The sequence below is a fragment of the Salmo salar genome, chromosome ssa29, assembly GCF_905237065.1.
Source record: "Salmo salar chromosome ssa29, Ssal_v3.1, whole genome shotgun sequence".
NCBI lineage: Eukaryota > Metazoa > Chordata > Actinopteri > Salmoniformes > Salmonidae > Salmo > Salmo salar.
In genome coordinates this window covers 34,227,954-34,246,695 of record NC_059470.1, presented here as the reverse complement: position 1 = coordinate 34,246,695, position 18,742 = coordinate 34,227,954, and the positions used below count along the sequence as shown (strand labels likewise).

The 18,742-nt window shown below is 43.1% G+C and overlaps 1 protein-coding gene across 3 annotated transcripts in view; it reads left to right on the top strand.

The window, feature by feature from the left end:
- LOC106590637 (netrin-G1) overlaps window positions 1-18,742 on the top strand; it is a 250,242-nt gene that overhangs the window by 163,377 nt on the left and 68,123 nt on the right. For all 3 annotated transcript variants that reach the window (XM_045710904.1, XM_045710905.1, XM_045710903.1), the window contains exon 4: window positions 15,080-15,252. In XM_045710904.1, the coding sequence (XP_045566860.1) occupies window positions 15,080-15,252 (173 nt within the window). The remainder of the gene's footprint in view (window positions 1-15,079; window positions 15,253-18,742) is intronic.

The following is an 18,742-nucleotide window of genomic DNA, read 5'->3' as shown; positions in this document are numbered from 1 at the left end:
ACAGCGATCATTGATGTTGCTTATGGTAATGTCCATCTCTAGAAGACAGAGATCATTGATGTTGCTTATGGTAATGTCCAACTCTAGAAGACAGAGATCATTGATGTTGCTTATGGTAATGTCCATCTCTAGAAGACAGAGATCATTGATGTTGCTTATGGTAATGTCCATCTCTAGAAGACAGAGATCATTGAAGTTGCTTATGGTAATGTCCATCTCTAGAAGACAGAGATCATTGATGTTGCTTATGGCTATGTCCATCTCTAGAAGACAGAGATCATTGATGTTGCTTATGGCTATGTCCATCTCTAGAAGACAGAGATCATTGATGTTGCTTATGGTAATGTCCATCTCTAGAAGACAGAGATCATTGATGTTGCTTATGGTAATGTAAAGCTCACTTACGTTGGTTACTAAAGCAGCATTGACTTCCAGCCTTAAAATCCCTAATCTTTCCTTCCTCCTTTGATGTGTCCTCTCCTCTGTCCCCAGCAAATCAAACAGTCTTTTAGTAGAGAGAGGAATGTAGTATCAGAGTCACCAACCACACAACTCTATTGACCTGGATTGGCAAGTCAGCCACAGTACAGACCTCTTGATTGACTCCTGCTTGGATAACATGTCAGCCACAGTACAGACCTCTTGATTGACTCCTGCTTGGATAACATGTCAACCACAGTATAGACTGCTTGATTGACTCCTGCTTGGATAACATGTCAGCCACAGCACAGACCTCTTGATTGACTCCTGCTTGGATAACATGTCAGCCACAGTACAGACCTCTTGATTGACTCCTGCTTGGATAACATGTCAGCCACAGTACAGACCTCTTGATTGACTCCTGCTTGGATAACATGTCAGCCACAGTACAGACCTCTTGATTGACTCCTGCTTGGATAACATGTCAGCCACAGTACAGACCTCTTGATTGACTCCTGCTTGGATAACATGTCAGCCACAGTACAGACCTCTTGATTGACTCCTGCTTGGATAACATGTCAAATAGCATTCATTAGTAATGTCACAGACCTCACAGCATTCACAGTGGATAACATAGATTTAAGGAATACTTATCTTATGTTGAATTACATGCATTTCATTGTTTCAGCTTTCATACATTTTAAAGGCTTCACCATCAAGCGGAGACACTGTGCCACTTGTCTGTCCCCCTCTGACTTTAAACATTCAGTAAGATCATTTGGATGGCCTCATCTTATTTAACTGATTAACACACAGTACTTGAGCTGCGGGGTCATTTGCTTGTATTTCACTTCACAACTAAATTGGCTACTTAAGCGTATCGCATAACTAATGTTTCAAATGTAATATTCCTAATATGAGTTAGTCCATTGGATAATTGTATCTAATATGAGTTAGGACAGGCCATGCTTTGGGGTAACTCTAACTTCCTCACCCATATTAGGAATATTCGAATTTGAGCCATTTCAACTCCGTACATCCTGAGGTACTGTGTGTAATACATAGTTCCATTTAGAGTTGGTAACGTGATTGGAATGAGTGTTGTTAGTGGAGTAGAGTTGATAAAGTTAGTTGTTGTTGGACTTGGCAGTGGCAAGGCAGATAGGCTACAGTTACTGTACTAACTTTAACTCCTATGATGGACTCCCCTGCTACAGTTACTGTAGTCTGTGATGGACTCCCCTGTTACAGTTACTGTAGTCTATGATGGACTCCCCTGCTACAGTTACTGTAGTCTGTGATGGACTCCCCTGCTACAGTTACTGTAGTCTATGATGGACTCCCCTGCTACAGTTACTGTAGTCTGTGATGGACTCCCCTGCTACAGTTACTGTAGTCTATGATGGACTCCCCTGCTACAGTTACTGTAGTCTGTGATGGACTCCCCTGCTACAGTTACTGTAGTCTGTGATGGACTCCCCTGCTACAGTTACTGTAGTCTATGATGGACTCCCCTGCTACAGTTACTGTAGTCTGTGATGGACTCCCCTGCTACAGTTACTGTAGTTCTGATGGACTCCCCTGCTACAGTTACTGTAGTCTATGATGGACTCCCCTGCTACAGTTACTGTAGTCTATGATGGACTCCCCTGCTACAGTTACTGTAGTCTGTGATGGACTCCCCTGCTACAGTTACTGTAGTCTCTGATGGACTCCCCTGCTACAGTTACTGTAGTCTGTGATGGACTCCCCTGCTACAGTTACTGTAGTCTGTGATGGACTCCCCTGCTACAGTTACTGTAGTCTGTGATGGACTCCCCTGCTACAGTTACTGTAGTCTGTGATGGACTCCCCTGCTACAGTTACTGTAGTCTATGATGGACTCCCCTGCTACAGTTACTGTAGTTCTGATGGACTCCCCTGCTACAGTTACTGTAGTCTCTGATGGACTCCCCTGCTACAGTTACTGTAGTCTGTGATGGACTCCCCTGCTACAGTTACTGTAGTCTATGATGGACTCCCCTGCTACAGTTACTGTAGTCTAGGAAATAGGACGTCTGTTCCGGCTCTCTGTCTGAGCGCTCTCGGTGGGCGCAACGGTTTTGACAGGGGGTGCAACTCTCAGCGTGTTTAGTTTGTAAAGTTTTTAAGTCAATCTCCGGTGTTACTGCTCCAGGTCGGGTTTTCAATTGATCGCCGTAGTAGCAACATTGTTACGAAGCATTTCCAAACAAAACAACAAACCAACAGGTGTATCTGACGGACAGACGATGTTGACAGCTAAGACCCAATCAAAACTGGACGGTGTTCAGAGATAGATGGGAGGGTTTGAGGGTAGCTGAAGGATGGAACTAAAAACAAACTAAGATAACTATTGTGAAATATACTGTGTCCGTAAAATGTATATATTATGTTTAAGCTGGAAGTAGAAGTCTAAGTGTTGTTGTCCATTAGTTTACTCCAATTAAGGAAAGGGGGAAATAATAAAGGAAAATATATTTTCCAAAAAATATGTGGGGGATTTGAAATGATGCAGATAATTACATTATAGAAGCCACAATCTATCTGCAATATGAAAGCTGATCTACCACTAAAAAAATCTACAAAAATGTTTTGAAGACCAAAGCCCTGTCTCTCTCTGTCTCTCTGTTCCCCTCTCTCACTTCAGTGCTTTACACTGGAGCTAACTTCGTAATTTATTTATTGTTGCGCTGCATGCCATGGTATGTTCAGTGCTGCTGGACAATTATTGCTCTCAGGGTGTATTTTTGACAGTGGTGTTCAACAGAGTGTGCATTTGAAATTGTTGATTATTTTGAATTATTGATTGAACCAGATTGATTTATTTAGGATCATATGTTTTTTTGTCTTTAGAGACTTTGGGACATTTTGAAGACCTTTTTTTGTTTTGTCTACACCCATTCACTCCTCCCTCTGGGAATTAATACATTATTGCAAATCATTTGTTGATGACTGGGTTCTTTATTGTCGGTTTCCTATGAGTCGCTCTCATCATGCCTGGTAAACAGCCTGGTAAACAGGCTTCACTCTAGTCTCCACTGAATATCTGGTAAACAGGCTACACTCTAGTCTCCACTGAATATCTGGTAAACAGGCTCCACTCTAGTCTCCACTGAATATCTGGTAAACAGGCTCCACTCTAGTCTCCACTGAATATCTGGTAAACAGGCTACACTCTAGTCTCCACTGAATATCTGGTAAACAGGCTACACTCTAGTCTCCACTGAATATCTGGTAAACAGGCTACACTCTAGTCTCCACTGAATATCTGGTAAACAGGCTACACTCTAGTCTCCACTGAATATCTGGTAAACAGGCTCCACTCTAGTCAGTCTGTTCTGCTGAGGTGTGTATCTGGTGACGGTATTCTCTCTCTCCTACTCTTTACCTATCGACAGGGTTAATACCTGCCTGGTGCCCCTTCAAAATCTTTATTTTAACCCCTGTCTAACAATGCTGCTACATAGTGTGTGTGTGTGTGTGTGTGTGTGTGTGTGTGTGTGTGTGTGTGTGTGTGTGTGTGTGTGTGTGTGTGTGTGTGTGTGTGTGTGTGTGTGTGTTTTCAATGTCAACCTTCAACATCATGGCAGCTTCAGGGAGAAAGGGTAGATGGGGGGGGGGGCAGTAATGTTACTGCTGCGAGTCACAATGTTGTAAATATTTGTGGTTAGGCCACTGATCAGGCACTCAGTGGCTCTCTTATGTTGTCTTCCCAGACACATTACATGTGGACACATTCAGGCCTTGTCAGTATTTTCTCCTGTAATTTCATTAACATTTAGCTTTTTCATAATCGAGTCTTGAGTGTGAGCGTTTTTCCATTATTATAGTTACTATTACTATTATTATTATTATTATTATTATTATTGTTGTTGCTCACTTGCAAGATTCATCGTAATGCTGACACAAGCAAACATTTATTCAAAAACACCTGCATGCTTGATTGAATTTAATTGCTTCACTGTGTTTCATACACTCTGCTGAATTTAGTAGGATCAGTCCCGTTACATGGCCATCCGATTGGGCACACACTGGTTGAATCAACGTTGTTTCCATGTCATTTCAATGAAATTACGTTGAATTGGCGTCTGCACCCAGTGGGATCTGTTAGGCTGCGTTTGTGGCTCATCATGATTCATTAGCTACTGGTACGTCTAGCTACAAAGGCATGGAGACCAGTTGGCGGAGGAGGAAAATGGCTTGTTCAGTTTTAATGAGATAGAAAGACAAAGGATTAAAGAGACAATAGATGAAAATATTTATTTCAATTAACAGCAATTTCCTTGGAAACTAGGCATTGTCTTGTCTTGTTTTTGTTTTTGCTAATAACATTGGTTTGCAGTCCAGTCCCTCATTGTCAATCAGAATTCCATTACTTTGGTGGTCAGAGACTGCAGTGCTTCAGGCAAGCTGGGTGTAAGCTCTACTCCACTCGCATCATCGCATGGCTCTGCACCTGTCTATTTTGACAAATATACATAAATTCAGACCTGTACAATGTATTATGTCTCCTCCGTCTCAAGGAGAACGTACAACTGTTTGTCAGATATTCACCCTCCTTGGCTTTTTTCCTATTTTATTGCATTACAACCTGTAATTTAAATTTATTTTTGGGGGATTTCATATAATGAACACAAAATAGTCCAAATTGGTGAAATGAAAAAAATTACTTGTTTCAAAAAATTATAAAAATTAAAACTGCAAAAGTGGTGCATGCATATGTATTCTCCCCCTTTGCTATGAAGCCTCTAAATAAGATATAGTGCAACCAATTACCTTCAGAAGTCACATAATTAGTTAAATTAAGTCCACCTGTGTGCAATCTAAGTGTCACATGATCTGTCACATGATCTCAGTATATATACACACCTGTTCCGAAAGGCTCCAGAGTCTGCAACACCACTAAGCAAGGGGCACCACCGAGCAAGCAGCACCATGAAGACCAAGGAGCTCTCCAAACAGGCCAGAGACAAAGTTGTGGAGAAGTACACATCAGGGTTGGGTTATAAAAAAAATCTGAAACTTTGAACATCCCACGGAGCACCATTAAATCCATAGTTAAAAAATGAAAAGAATATGGCACCACAACAAACCTGCCAAGAGAGGGCCGCCGACCAAAACTCACGGATCAGGCAAGGAGGCCATTAATCAGAAAGGCAGCAAAGAGATCAAAGATAATCCTGAAGGAGCTGTAAAGCTTTACAGTGGAGATTGGAATATCTGTCCATAAGACCACTTTAAGCCATACACTCCACAGAGCTGGGCTTTACAGAAGAGGGGCCAGAAAAAAATAAGCAAACATGTTTGATGTTCACCAAAAGGCATGTGGGAGACTCCCCAAACATATGGAAGATGGTACTCTGATCAGATGAGTATAAAATTAAGCTTTTTGTCCATCAAGGAAAATGCTATATCTGGCAAAAACCCAACACCTCTCATCACCCCGAGAACACCATCCCCACAGTGAAGCATGGTGGTGGCAGCATCATGCTGTGGGGATGTTTATCATCGGCAGGGACTGGGAAACTGGTCAGAATTGAAGGAATGATGGATGGTTCTAAAGACAGGAAAATTCTTGAGGGAAACCTGTCTCGGTCTTCCAGAGATTTGAGACTGGAAAGTAGGTTCACCTTCCAGCAGGACAATGACTCTAAGGATACTGCTAAAGCAACACTTGAGTGGTTTAAGGGGAAACATTTAAATGTATTTGGAATGACCTAGTCAAAGCGCAGACCTCAATCCAATTGAGAATCTGTGGTATGGCTTAAAGATTGCTGTACACCAGCGGAACCCATCCAACTTGAAGGAGCAGGAACAGTTTTGCCTTGAAGAATGGGAAAAAATCCCAGTGGCTAGATGTGCCAAGCTTATAGAGACATACCCCAAGAGACTTGCAGCTATAATTGCTGCAAAAAGGTGGCTCTACAAAGTATTTACTTTGGGGGGTTGAAAAGTTATCCTCTTAGTGATCCCTTAACGCGCCAATCCCGTTAACGGGATAGATTTGACAGCATCCGGTGAAATTGCAGAGCACCAAATTCAAACTACAGAAATATCAATATTCAACATTCACCAAAATATAAGTGTAATACATCAAAATAAAGCTTAACTTGTTAATCCAGCTGCTGTGTCAGATTTCAAAAAGCCTTTACGGCGAAAGCACACCATGCGATTATCTGAGGACAGCGCCCCGCATACAAACACATGAAAATCATTTTTCAACCAGGCATGTGCGACACAAAGGTAAAAAATAACGATATAATAAATGCCTTACCTTTGAAGATCTTCTTCTTTTTGCAATCCCAAATGTCTCAGTGACACAATGAATTATTGTTTTGTTCGATAAATTCCTTCTTTATATCCCCAAAATGTCCATTTATTTGGCGCGTTTGATTCAGAAATACACCGGTTCCAACTCGCCCAAAATGACAACAAAGTATCTAACAATCTACCTGTAAACTTGGTCCAAACAACGTTCCTAATCCAACCTCCTAAAATGTAAATAATCGATAACATTTAAGACGGGGTAATCTGTTTCCAATACCGAAGAAAAATAACACGGAGCGCGAAAAAAAAGACTAGGGACCTTCAGAATGACACGTACAAAGAACAGCACTACTTCTTCATTTCTCAAAAGAAAAACATCGACCAATTTCTAAAGACTGTTGACATCTAGTGGAAGCCATAGGAACTGCAACCAGGTTCCTAATAAATAGGGTTTCCTATAGAAAACAATTAGAAAATCCAATGACCTCAATTCTTTTTTTTCCCTGGATGGTTTGTCCTCGGGGTTTCGCCTGCCGAATGAGTTCTATTATACTCACATACAATATTTTAACAGTTTTAGAAACTTTAGAGTGCTTTCTATCCATATCTACCAATTATATGCATATCCTAGCTTCTGGGCCTGAGTAACAGGCATTTACTTTGGGCACGCTTTTCATCCGGACGTCAAAATACTGCCCCCTAGCCTTAAGAAGATTTATGCACGCTCAAGATTTCAATTTTTTTGTCTTATTTCTTGTTTGTTTCACAATAAAACATATTTTGCATCTTCAAAGTGGTATGCATGTTATGTAAATCAAATGATACAAACCCCCCAAAAATCTATTTTCATTCCAGGTTGTAAGGAAACAAAATATACTCCTCAAAAAAATAAAGGGAACACTTAAACAACACATCCTAGATCTGAATGAAAGAAATAATCTTATTAAATACTTTTTTCTTTACATAGTTGAATGTGCTGACAACAAAATCACACAAAAATAATCAATGGAAATCCAATTTATCAACCCATGGAGGTCTGGATTTGGAGTCACACTCAAAATGAAAGTGGAAAACCACACTACAGGCTGATCCAACTTTGATGTAATGTCCTTAAAAGAAGTCAAAATGAGGCTCAGTAGTGTGTGTGGCCTCCACGGGCCTGTATGACCTCCCTACAATGCCTGGGCATGCTCCTGATGAGGTGGCAGATGGTCTCCTGAGGGATCTCCTCCTAGACCTGGACTAAAGCATCCGCCAACTCCTGGACAGTCTGTGGTGCAATGTGTCGTTGGTGGATGGAGCGAGACATGATGTCCCAGATGTGCTCAATTGGATTCAGGTCTGGGGAACGGGCGGGCCAGTCCATAGCATCAATGCCTTCCTCTTGCAGGAACTGCTGACACACTCCAGCCACATGAGGTCTAGCATTGTCTTGCATTAGGAGGAACCCAGGGCCAACCGCACCAGCATATGGTCTCACAAGGGGTCTGAGGATCTCATCTCGGTACCTAATGGCAGTCAGGCTACCTCTGGCGAGCACATGGAGGGCTGTGCGGCCCCCAAAGAAATGCCACCCCACACCATGACTGACCCACCGCCAAACAGGTCATGCTGGAGGATGTTGCAGGCAGCAGAACGTTCTCCATGGCGTCTCCAGACTCTGTCACGTCTGTCACATGTGCTCAGTGTGAACCAGCTTTCATCTGTGAAGAGCACAGGGCGCAAGTGGCGAATTTGCCAATCTTGGTGTTCTCTGGCAAATGCCAAACGTCCTGCACGGTGTTGGGCTGTAAGCACAACCCCCACCTGTGGACGTCGGCCCTCATACCATCCTCATGGAGTTTGTTTCTGACCGTTTGAGCAGACACATGCACATTTGTGGCCTGCTGGAGGTCATTTTGCAGGGCTCTGGCAGTGCTTCTCCTGCTCCTCCTTGCACAAAGGCGGAGGTAGCGGTCCTGCTGCTGGGTTGTTGCCCTCCTACGGCCTCCTCCACGTCTCCTGATGTACTGGCCTGTCTCCTGGTAGCGCCTCCATGCTCTGGACACTACGCTGACAGACACAGCAAACCTTCTTGCCACAGCTCACATTGATGTGCCATCCTTGATGAGCTGCACTACCTGAGCCACTTGTGTGGGTTGTAGACTCCGTCTCATGCTACCACTAGAGTGAAAGCACCGCCAGCATTCAAAAGTGACCAAAACATCAGCCAGGAAGCATAGGAACTGAGAAGTGGTCTGTGGTCCACACCTGCAGAACCACTCCTTTATTGGGGGTGTCTTGCTAATTGCCTATAATTTCCACCTGTTGTCTATTCCATTTGCACAACAGCATGTGAAATTTATTGTCAATCAGTGTTGCTTCCTAAGTGGACAGTTTGATTTCACAGAAGTGTGATTGACTTGGAGTTACATTGTGTTGTTTAAGTGTTCCCTTTATTTTTTTGAGCAGTGTAGGAAAAATGCCAAGGGGGAGAATACTTTCTCAAGCCACTGTAAGAAAGTGTGTGGAAGTTTGAAGTCTGAGAAACCTGAGCAAAGATTGTTCTTTGCTTTTTTTGAGCACGTTAACCTCTGTGAGCAATTTGAGCACACAGCCTCCTGGGTAATTTTATGAATACATATCCTCACGACCTCTTGCAGAGCAGCAGACAGTGGTTGACTCTCAAGACCTGCTTTAAGCAATAGCCCTTTGAAAGTACCATACGAATACAAAACACTGCCTAAACACTATGAATATTTATTTTTAGGCATAGGAACAGAACAAGACAGAGAACAAAGAGTTGGAGAGAGTGACAGAAAGAAAAAGAGAGAAAAAACTGAGAGTGCCCAAGGGAGGAGCTTTAGTGAGAGTGCCCAGGGGAGGAGCTCTTGTAAGAGTGCCCTGGGGAGGAGCTCTAGTGAGAGTGCCCAGGGGAGGAGCTTTAGTGAGAGTGCCCAGGGGACGAGCTCTAGTGAGAGTGCCCAGGGGAGGAGCTTTAGTGAGAGTGCCCAGGGAACGAGCTCTAGTGAGAGTGCCCAGGGGAGGAGCTTTGACATTCAAATCTGATTAAATACACTTTACATTGGGCCTCCCTCAGCAGCTGGGCTGGGGCCAGGGTCTGATTTCCACACAACAGCGCCGACGGCCAAGAGACCCACGGGCCATGGTTCCACACACGTACACACACACACGGCTGAGAGACCCACGGGCCCACCGCCGGCCTTTTCATTAGGCAGTATAATTTCTGCCTGATGATTAAAACGTCTCCGGTGTTGAGGAGACCTGAAGGTTACACCACAAAAGGCTCTCCTCTCTGTGGACAGAGAAGAGAAAGATAGCTGTCTCATCAGAATGTTAAGTAATACAGTTTAACCAGCTCACAACCTCCCTGCATTTAACATTTTGGTTATGTATTCTGAACAAAAATATTAACGCAGCATGCAACAATTTCAAAGATTTTACTGAGTTACAGTTCATATAAGGAAATCAGTCAATTTAAATAAATTCATTAGGCCCTAGTCTATGGATTTCTCATGACTAGGCAGGGGTCCAGCGGGGGTGTCCACCCACTGGGGAGCCAGGGCCAGCCAATGAGAATGAGTTTTTACCCACAAAAAGCCTTTATTACAGACAGAAATACTCCTCTGCAACCATGACTGGATAGGGGTGCATCCTTGGGTGGGCTTTAGGCCCACCCACTCAGACGATCCTACAGGTGAAGAAGCCGGATGTGGATGTCCTGGGCTGGCGTGGTTACACGTTAGACGTACAAGGCCAGTTGGACGTACTGACAAGTTCTCTAAAACGATGTTGGAGGCAGCTTATGGTAGAGAAATTAGCATTCAATTATCTGGCAACAGCTCTGGTGGACATTCCTGCAGTCAGCATGCCAATTGCACGGTCCCTCAAAACTTGAGACATCTGTGGCAATGTGTTGTGTGACAAAACTGCACATTTTAGTGCCCAGCACAAGGTGCAGCTGTGTAATGATCATGCTATTTAATCAGCTTCTTGATTTGCCACACATGTCAGGTGGATGGATTATCTTGGCAAAGGAGAAATGCTCGCTAACAGGGATGTAAACAAATCTGTGCACAAAACTTGAAGGAACATTTCTGGGATTTTTTATTTCAGCTCATGAGACATGGGACCAACACTTTACATGTTGCGTTTATATTTTATTTCAGTGTAGCAGTCGCTCTTATCCAGGACGGGAGTCTGATCAGACAGACAGAAAGGTGTCTATTATCCATAACATCAGCTAGTTGATTCTTCAGCTTGAGAATGTCCCCCGTCGCCACCACCCACCGCCACCTAACAGCCTTCTGGGTAATAAGAAGCAAATCAGAGAAGCCTATGGAAAATAATGACCGCAGCGTCGTTCATCACCCTGAAGCACTTTAGAGCATGGCGCACATAAATTCCTATGACACTGCCACAACGCTACAGCGCTGCACGTCCCCCCACTGATACACCACACCATAATAGGTTTAACAATGAGGGAGAAAGAGAGCGACAAACATCAAGAGAGAACCTCTTGGCCCTAATCGGTGGGTTGAAGGCCTGGAATCAGAGAATGAAGACTCAGCCATGACCAGAGAGCTCAGATCAAAAGTCGGCTGATTGGTTTAGGAGTTTTGTTCCTTACAAGTTGTCATATTTATCTGGTGGATCAGGCTAAGAGTCTTATAGCTGGTACAGTGAGCCACTGTCGAGGGTGGAGAGATAAACACTACCAGCTGTCACTAGAGTCTCTCACCACATTGTTAGTGTGGGCTGGGCTGTCGCTGGTATGCTCATTCCTCAACAACACCCTCCTTACTGCTCCCAATGGAGATGAAGTTCCCTACAGAGAGACATAGATGCTGTAAAGAACAACAACGAGGCCATGACATCATGGCAACGTCAATCCATAAATTGTTACCCTGCTCCCAATAGAAAGACATGAAGATGCAATATTTATTTTCAACTGATATGCACTCATGAGAGCAACACCAGTTCACACAGATGTAGGATCTTCATTTGAAAATAATCCTGCAGCAACAGGATGTGGATTAAAATAGATGGACATTTTTGTAGGGTTTGATACATTTATCGAGAGGGAGAAACCTTTTTAAACCTCAAATAGACTACAAGTTCTCCTGCAACACGGTGATCAAATTAAGATACTACCTTTTTACTGTATCATTAATTTTACTGTAGTATTCATTTGTTTTTAGCCTATATTCTTGGGAGGCTCTACACAGTACATTGCTGAGTAATGATATTCTTTGAGGGAGAAAAAGGCACATTATTTAGGAAGAGAGTGAAAATAAAACTGCTGTCAATTATTTTTGGAATGATGTATTCTAATATTGCTGCAAAGAGACATGGGTGGTGAGATCTGAGTGACTATGACTCTCCTCTCATCTCCAATGTAGTAATCATACTCCACAGGTGTTATTACTACCTCTAAGGGTTTAGAGCTTGAGGTAGTCACCTCATACAAGTACTTGGGATTATGGCTAGACGGTACACTGTCCTTCTCTCAGCACATACCAAAGCTGCAGGCTAAAGTTAATTCTAGACTTGGTTTCCTCTATCGTAATCACTCCTCTTTCACCCTAGCTGCCAAACTAACCCTGATTCAGGTGACCATCCTACCCATGCTAGATTACGGAGGTGTAATTTATAGATCGGTAGGTAAGGGTGCTCTCGAGCAGCTAGATGTTCTTTACAATTCGGCCATCAGATTTGCCACCAATGCTCCTAACACGGAACCCAAACCGGCTGCGCGCATGCGACATCGTGCATAAATGTATTTTGTCCCCCCACACCAAACGCGATCACGACACGCAGGTTAAAATATCAAAACAAACTCTAAACCAATTACTTTAATTTGGGGACAGGTCAAAAAGCATTAAACATTTATGGCAATTTAACTAGCTAGCTTGCACATGCTAGCTAATTTGTCCTGGGATATAAACATTGAGTTGTTATTTTACCTGAAATGCACCAGGTCTTCTACTCCGCTAATTAATCCACACATAAAACGGTCAACCGAATTGTTTCTAGTCATCTCTCCTCCTTCCTAGTCATCTCTCCTCCTTCCAGGCTTTTTCTTCTCTGGACTTTATATAGCGATTGGCAACTTTCATAAATTAGGTGCATTACCGCCACCGACCTCGTTTGTCTTTCAGTCACCCACGTGGGTATAACCAATGAGGAGATGGCACGTGGGTACCTGCTCTTATAAACCAATGAGACGATGGCACGTGGGTACTTGCTTCTATAAACCAATGAGGAGATGGGAGAGGCAGGACTTGCTGCGTGATCTGCATCACAAATAGAACTGACTTCTATTTTAGCGCTTGGCAACGCAGACGCTCGTTGGCACGGGAGAGCAGTATGGGTGCAATATTTGAATAATATAGATTTCTAAATTTATTTTTGCAATGCTCGCGCACGCGACGCGAGCGGTGTAGGCAGCCTGTTATATGACACGTCACTGCACTCTATACTCCTCTGTAAACTGGTCATCTCTGTATACCCGTTGCAAGACTCACTGGTTGATGCTTATTTATAAAACCCTCTTAGGCCTCACTCCCCCCTATCTGAGATATCTACTGCAGCCCTCATCCTCCACCTTACAACACCCGTTCTGCCAGTCACATTCTATTAAAGGTCCCCAAAGCACACACATCCCTGGGAAACTCATCTTTTCAGTTCGCTGCAGCTAGCGACTGGAACGAGCTGCAACAAACACTCAAACTGGACAGTTTTATCTCAATCTCTTCATTCAAAGACTCAATCATGGACACTCTTACTGACAGTTGTGGCTGCTTTGCATGATCTATTGTTGTCCTTTGTGCTTTTGTCTGTGCCCAGTGATGTTTGTACCATGTTTTGTGCTGCTACCATGTTGTGCTGCTGCCGTGTTGTGTTGCAACCATGTTGTTGTTATGTTGTGTTGCTACCATGATGTGTTGTCATGTGTTGCTGCCATGCTATGTTGTTATCTTAGGTCTCTCTTTATGTAGTGTTGTGTAGTCTCTCTTGTCGTGATGTGTGTTTTGTCCTATATTTATATTGTATTTGTATTTTAAATCCCAGCCCCCGTCCCCACAGGAGGGGTTTTGCCTTTTGGTAGGCTGTCATTGTAAAATAAGAATTTGTTCTTAACTCACTTGCCTAGTTAAATAAAAGGAAAAATAAATACAATTAAATAAATAAATAGGGACAAGGAGGCCTAGAGAAGCTACATTGACACCAATACATACATGATATGACACTGCACACACAGTCCCAGCAGGGGAGTAGGGTTACCTCAAACCGCCAGTACTCCCCGTCCCACCACCACCTCTATTTCTCTCTCTCCTAGGATAGATAGAGATCAGTGTGTATGCAACACAATTGCAACCCTCTTGACTCGCTGTAACAAAATCAATGCACATCGATTTTATATTTAGACAGGAAGGGATTTTTTGAGAGCTAGACATTCTTGGTGTCTGGTGCCATTGTCAGGATTAGAGATGCATACATTTTTTTGTTACAGGTTTCTATGTTCCCAGTGGTCACTGACTATTGACTATTATTACTGTATGTCGTAGTACTGTTATATAACAGTTGTAGTAGGGTGGAAAGGAAAGTTCAACATGTTTATTGGAATGACTGACTTTCAGAGCACGTTTCTCTTTTAAAGGCTGTGTTTTATTTCAATGTTTTAACAAACATGTACCAGCTGTCCTGCTCCTTCACACTTTCTAAACAGCTGACATTATCTACAAACTCCGAGAAAGAGATGGAGAGACACCTACTGCCTTTCGTGAGGCAGCAACTCTCGTTTCCCTCCCCCTGGGACGACTATTCCACTCTGCTTGTTTCATTTAGTCTGGTTCTCCCTCTCTCTCTCTCTCTCTCTCTCTCTCTCTCTCTCTCTCTCTCTCTCTCTCTCTCTCTCTCTCTCTCTCTCTCTCTCTCTCTCTCTCTCTCTCTCTCTCTCTCTCTCTCTCTCTCTCTCTCTCGTTCTCTCGTTTAAATAAATGTGACCTTACTACAATTACACTTCCTCTAGTGTGACAATTATAAATAAGTTATCTTGTATGGCAGAAAAAAGCAGAGGGACAATAATGATGCAGGCAGTTTTGTGGAAATCCTGTTAGAAAGTTGTTCTCCAGACGCTGAGAATACCTATGTCTCTGTTTCTGTGTTGACCGTGTTCTTCTCAAGGCCACTCTGCCCTTCAACTGCAAAAATACTTCATCTGACTATTTTTGTCTTCCCTTTCTCCCTCTTCATTTCTTTCACTCCCACATGTAAGATCTGAGATTGAAAAAGGTAAAATTCCACCAGCGTTGATTTTTTTTCGTTCTTCTCTTCTCTTCTGTTCTTTTTTCCCTTCCTTTGACAGGTGCAAGTGTAACCTTCATGCCAACAGTTGCGTGTTTGACAAAGAGAAGCTAAATTGTGAGTGTGAGCACAACACCACGGGACCGGACTGTGGCCGCTGTAAGAGGAACTACCAGGGACGGACGTGGAGCGCAGGATCCTATCTTCCAATCCCCAAGGGCACGGCAAATACCTGTGAGTAGCCAACACACACACGTGTATACACACACATACACACACAGCAATACACAAACATGAACAGATATATTCACACATGCACAGATGCAGATAGATGTGATATCTTGTGAACACATACAGTACCTACACACACATGCACGCGCACACACAAATGCACAATATCTTTCCCACAAATTCACACACCTCATGGTGAACTGTACCAGTTTGACACATACAATGCAGCGGGATCTCTCTCTCTTTCTCTCTCTAACCAGCTGGTTCTCCTCTAACCCTGGTCTCTTAACCAGCTGGTCTTCCTCTAACCCACCTAACCAGTTGGTCCTCCTCTAACCCTAGTCTCCTAACCAGCTGGTCCTCCTCTAACCCTAGTCTCCTAACTAGCTGGTCCTTCTCTAACCCTAGTCTCCTAACTAGCTGGTCCTTCTCTAACCCTAGTCTCCTAACCAGCTGGTTCTCCTCTAACCCTAGTCTCCTAACCAGCTGGTCCTCCTCTAACCCTAGTCTCCTAACCAGCTGGTTCTCCTCTAACCCTAGTCTCCTAACCAGCTGGTTCTCCTCTAACCCTAGTCTCCTAACCAGCTGGTCCTCCTCTAACCCTAGTCTCCTAACCAGCTGGTTCTCCTCTAACCCTAGTCTCCTAACCAGCTGGTCCTCCTCTAACCCTAGTCTCCTAACCAGCTGGTCCTCCTCTAACCCTAGTCTCCTAACCAGCTGGTCCTCCTCTAACCCTAGTCTCTTAACCAGCTGGTTCTCCTCTAACCCTAGTCTCCTAACCAGCTGGTCCTCCTCTAACCCTAGTCTCCATCTCATCTCTTCATTCTGTTATTTCCAATCCGTGGCCCCAATAATGGGAAATTGTGCAGTCAGGTTTCCAGTCAGTAACAGTGTATGTTAAGTCAGTCTTTCATGCATTTGTATTTGTACACTGCTTTTTGACAACAGAAAATGTCTTTCCATTGTTCTTAACAGGTCACATATGATCTGAGGGCCAGAGGGGTCGGTAGCCTTTACAGACGTGCTGCAATCCAGTGTGTGTGTGTGTGTGTGTGTGTGTGTGTGTGTGTGTGTGTGCGTGCTCACGCTCTTTTAGAATAGTCCAGATGGTGGCAGCTGCTTACTTCTGTACCGCCCTCTTGGGGTTGTGGCGGTCATTACATTTTGTCAGCTGGTTATTGTAATGCAAAGACTGCCGGTCTCTCGGTAATTGACCATCAATTAACATAAACACGTTTAGCATCTCCAGTCCTCCAAGCATACAAGCTGCATACAAGCTGCTAATGCACGCCTTTGGAACATTACATTGTAGTATACACCATCACAATAAATCCATTTATTTTAGTCAGGTCTAAAGAAACATTATGATATGAAGAAAATGTATTTCAGAAGAAAAGATTATGAGTTGGTCCACTGTATGTTATCTGGCTATGTTCCACGCCATAGGCTGAAGACGTGTTCATTTAGCAGACTAGATACTGTATGTTATCTGGTTATTCTCTATGATATAGACTGTAGGCTTGTTCATTTATCAGACTAGATACTGTATGTTATCTGGCTATGATATAGACTGTAGACTTGTTCATTTATCAGACTAGATACTGTATGTTATCTGGCTATGATATAGACTGTAGACTTGTTCATTTATCAGACTAGATACTGTATGTTATCTGGCTATGATATAGACTGTAGACTTGTTCATTTATCAGACTAGATACTGTATGTTATCTGGCTATGATATAGACTGTAGACTTGTTCATTTATCAGACTAGATACTGTATGTTATCTGGCTATGATATAGACTGTAGACTTGTTCATTTATCAGACTAGATACTGTATGTTATCTGGTTATTCTCTATGATATAGACTGTAGACTTGTTCATTTATCAGACTAGATACTGTATGTTATCTGGCTATGCTCCACGCCATAAGCTGAAGACTTGTTCATTTAGCTGACAAGATATGCTTTCAGTCCTGTGTCATTATTTTATTTATATGATTTTATATTAATAATAATATAAATGAACTTAGCTGAATAAAATAGAAAGGATATGTTTCCAATTCCGGAGCGAGTCTGCATACGAAGTGGCTATACTGCAGCCCATATATGTTTAAATTGTATCTAAAGTTGCCAAATAACGCTAAATCTAGCACATAGGACCTGTTTCAAATGATCACTTTTACACTACATGCATGCATGCATGATGCGACTGTAGGCTATAAAAGCTTGCGCTCTGTTCTTCACCTCAGGCTGCACAGCTATTCTCTCATCAAGTGGTCGTATTTTCACCCATCGGACTATTCTCAATTTAATCTCGTATTTTTCAATAAGTAACATTTGTTTCGATTGAGAATGGTCCATTATCAAATGGGCAGGAACCGGGGGAAGGGGAAAAATACACATCATCCCTATGCACTGTAAAAGTGAATGGAGACCGGGCGCTTTCCGGCCAGTCCGTTTTTCAATGATACTTCGGTTTTATAGTGGAATATGAACAGTTGAGAAACAAATATAAAACTTATTTCACTCCACTGTTTGAGTAGCATGCTTTCGCTGCACGAAAGGTGATATTCCGCCAAAACTCTGTATGCCATGGGCTCTCCGACCCTGTTCCTGTAGCTACCCAGTGGTTAATTTGGGAAACCAAGTGAAATCTGTTCGGAAACATCGATAGTAACATGTTTTCAACTGTTGACAAGCCCCTCTACACACTCCAGAAAGGAATAAAGGAGAGAGAGGAGGAGATGGAAACACACGGTGGTGAGTACCAGGCCATTAGGACCTGATGGAGGGACAATAGAGCCCTGAGTACCAGGCCATTAGGACCTGATGGAGGGACAATAGAGCCCTGAGTACCAGGCCATTAGAACCTGATGGAGGGACAATAGAGCTCTGTGTACCAGGCCATTAGGACCTGATGGAGGGACAATAGAGACCTCAGTACCAGGCCATTAGGACCTGATGGAGGGACAATAGAGCTCTGTGTACCAGGCCATTAGGACCTGATGGAGGGACAATAGACCACTGAGTACCAGGCCATTAGGACCTGATGGAGGGACAATAGACCACTGAGGACCAGGCCACGCTTGCGTCCCACCTACGTAACAGCCACTGCCAGCCTGTGGCGCGATTTTCAAAACCTTAAAAATCATATTACTTCAATTTCTCAAACATATGACTATTTTACAGCCATTTAAAGACAAGACTCTCGTTAATCTAACCACACTGTCCGATTTCAAAAAGGCTTTACAACGAAAGCAAAACATTAGATTATGTCAGCAGAGTACCAAGCCAGAAATAATCAGACACCCATTTTTCAAGCCAGCATATAATGTCACCAAAACCCAGAAGACAGCTAAATGCAGCACTCACCTTTGATGATCTTCATCAGATGACAACCCTAGGACATCATGTTATACAATACATGCATGTTTTGTTCAATCAAGTTCATATTTATATCAAAAACCAGCTTTTTACATTAGCATGTGACGT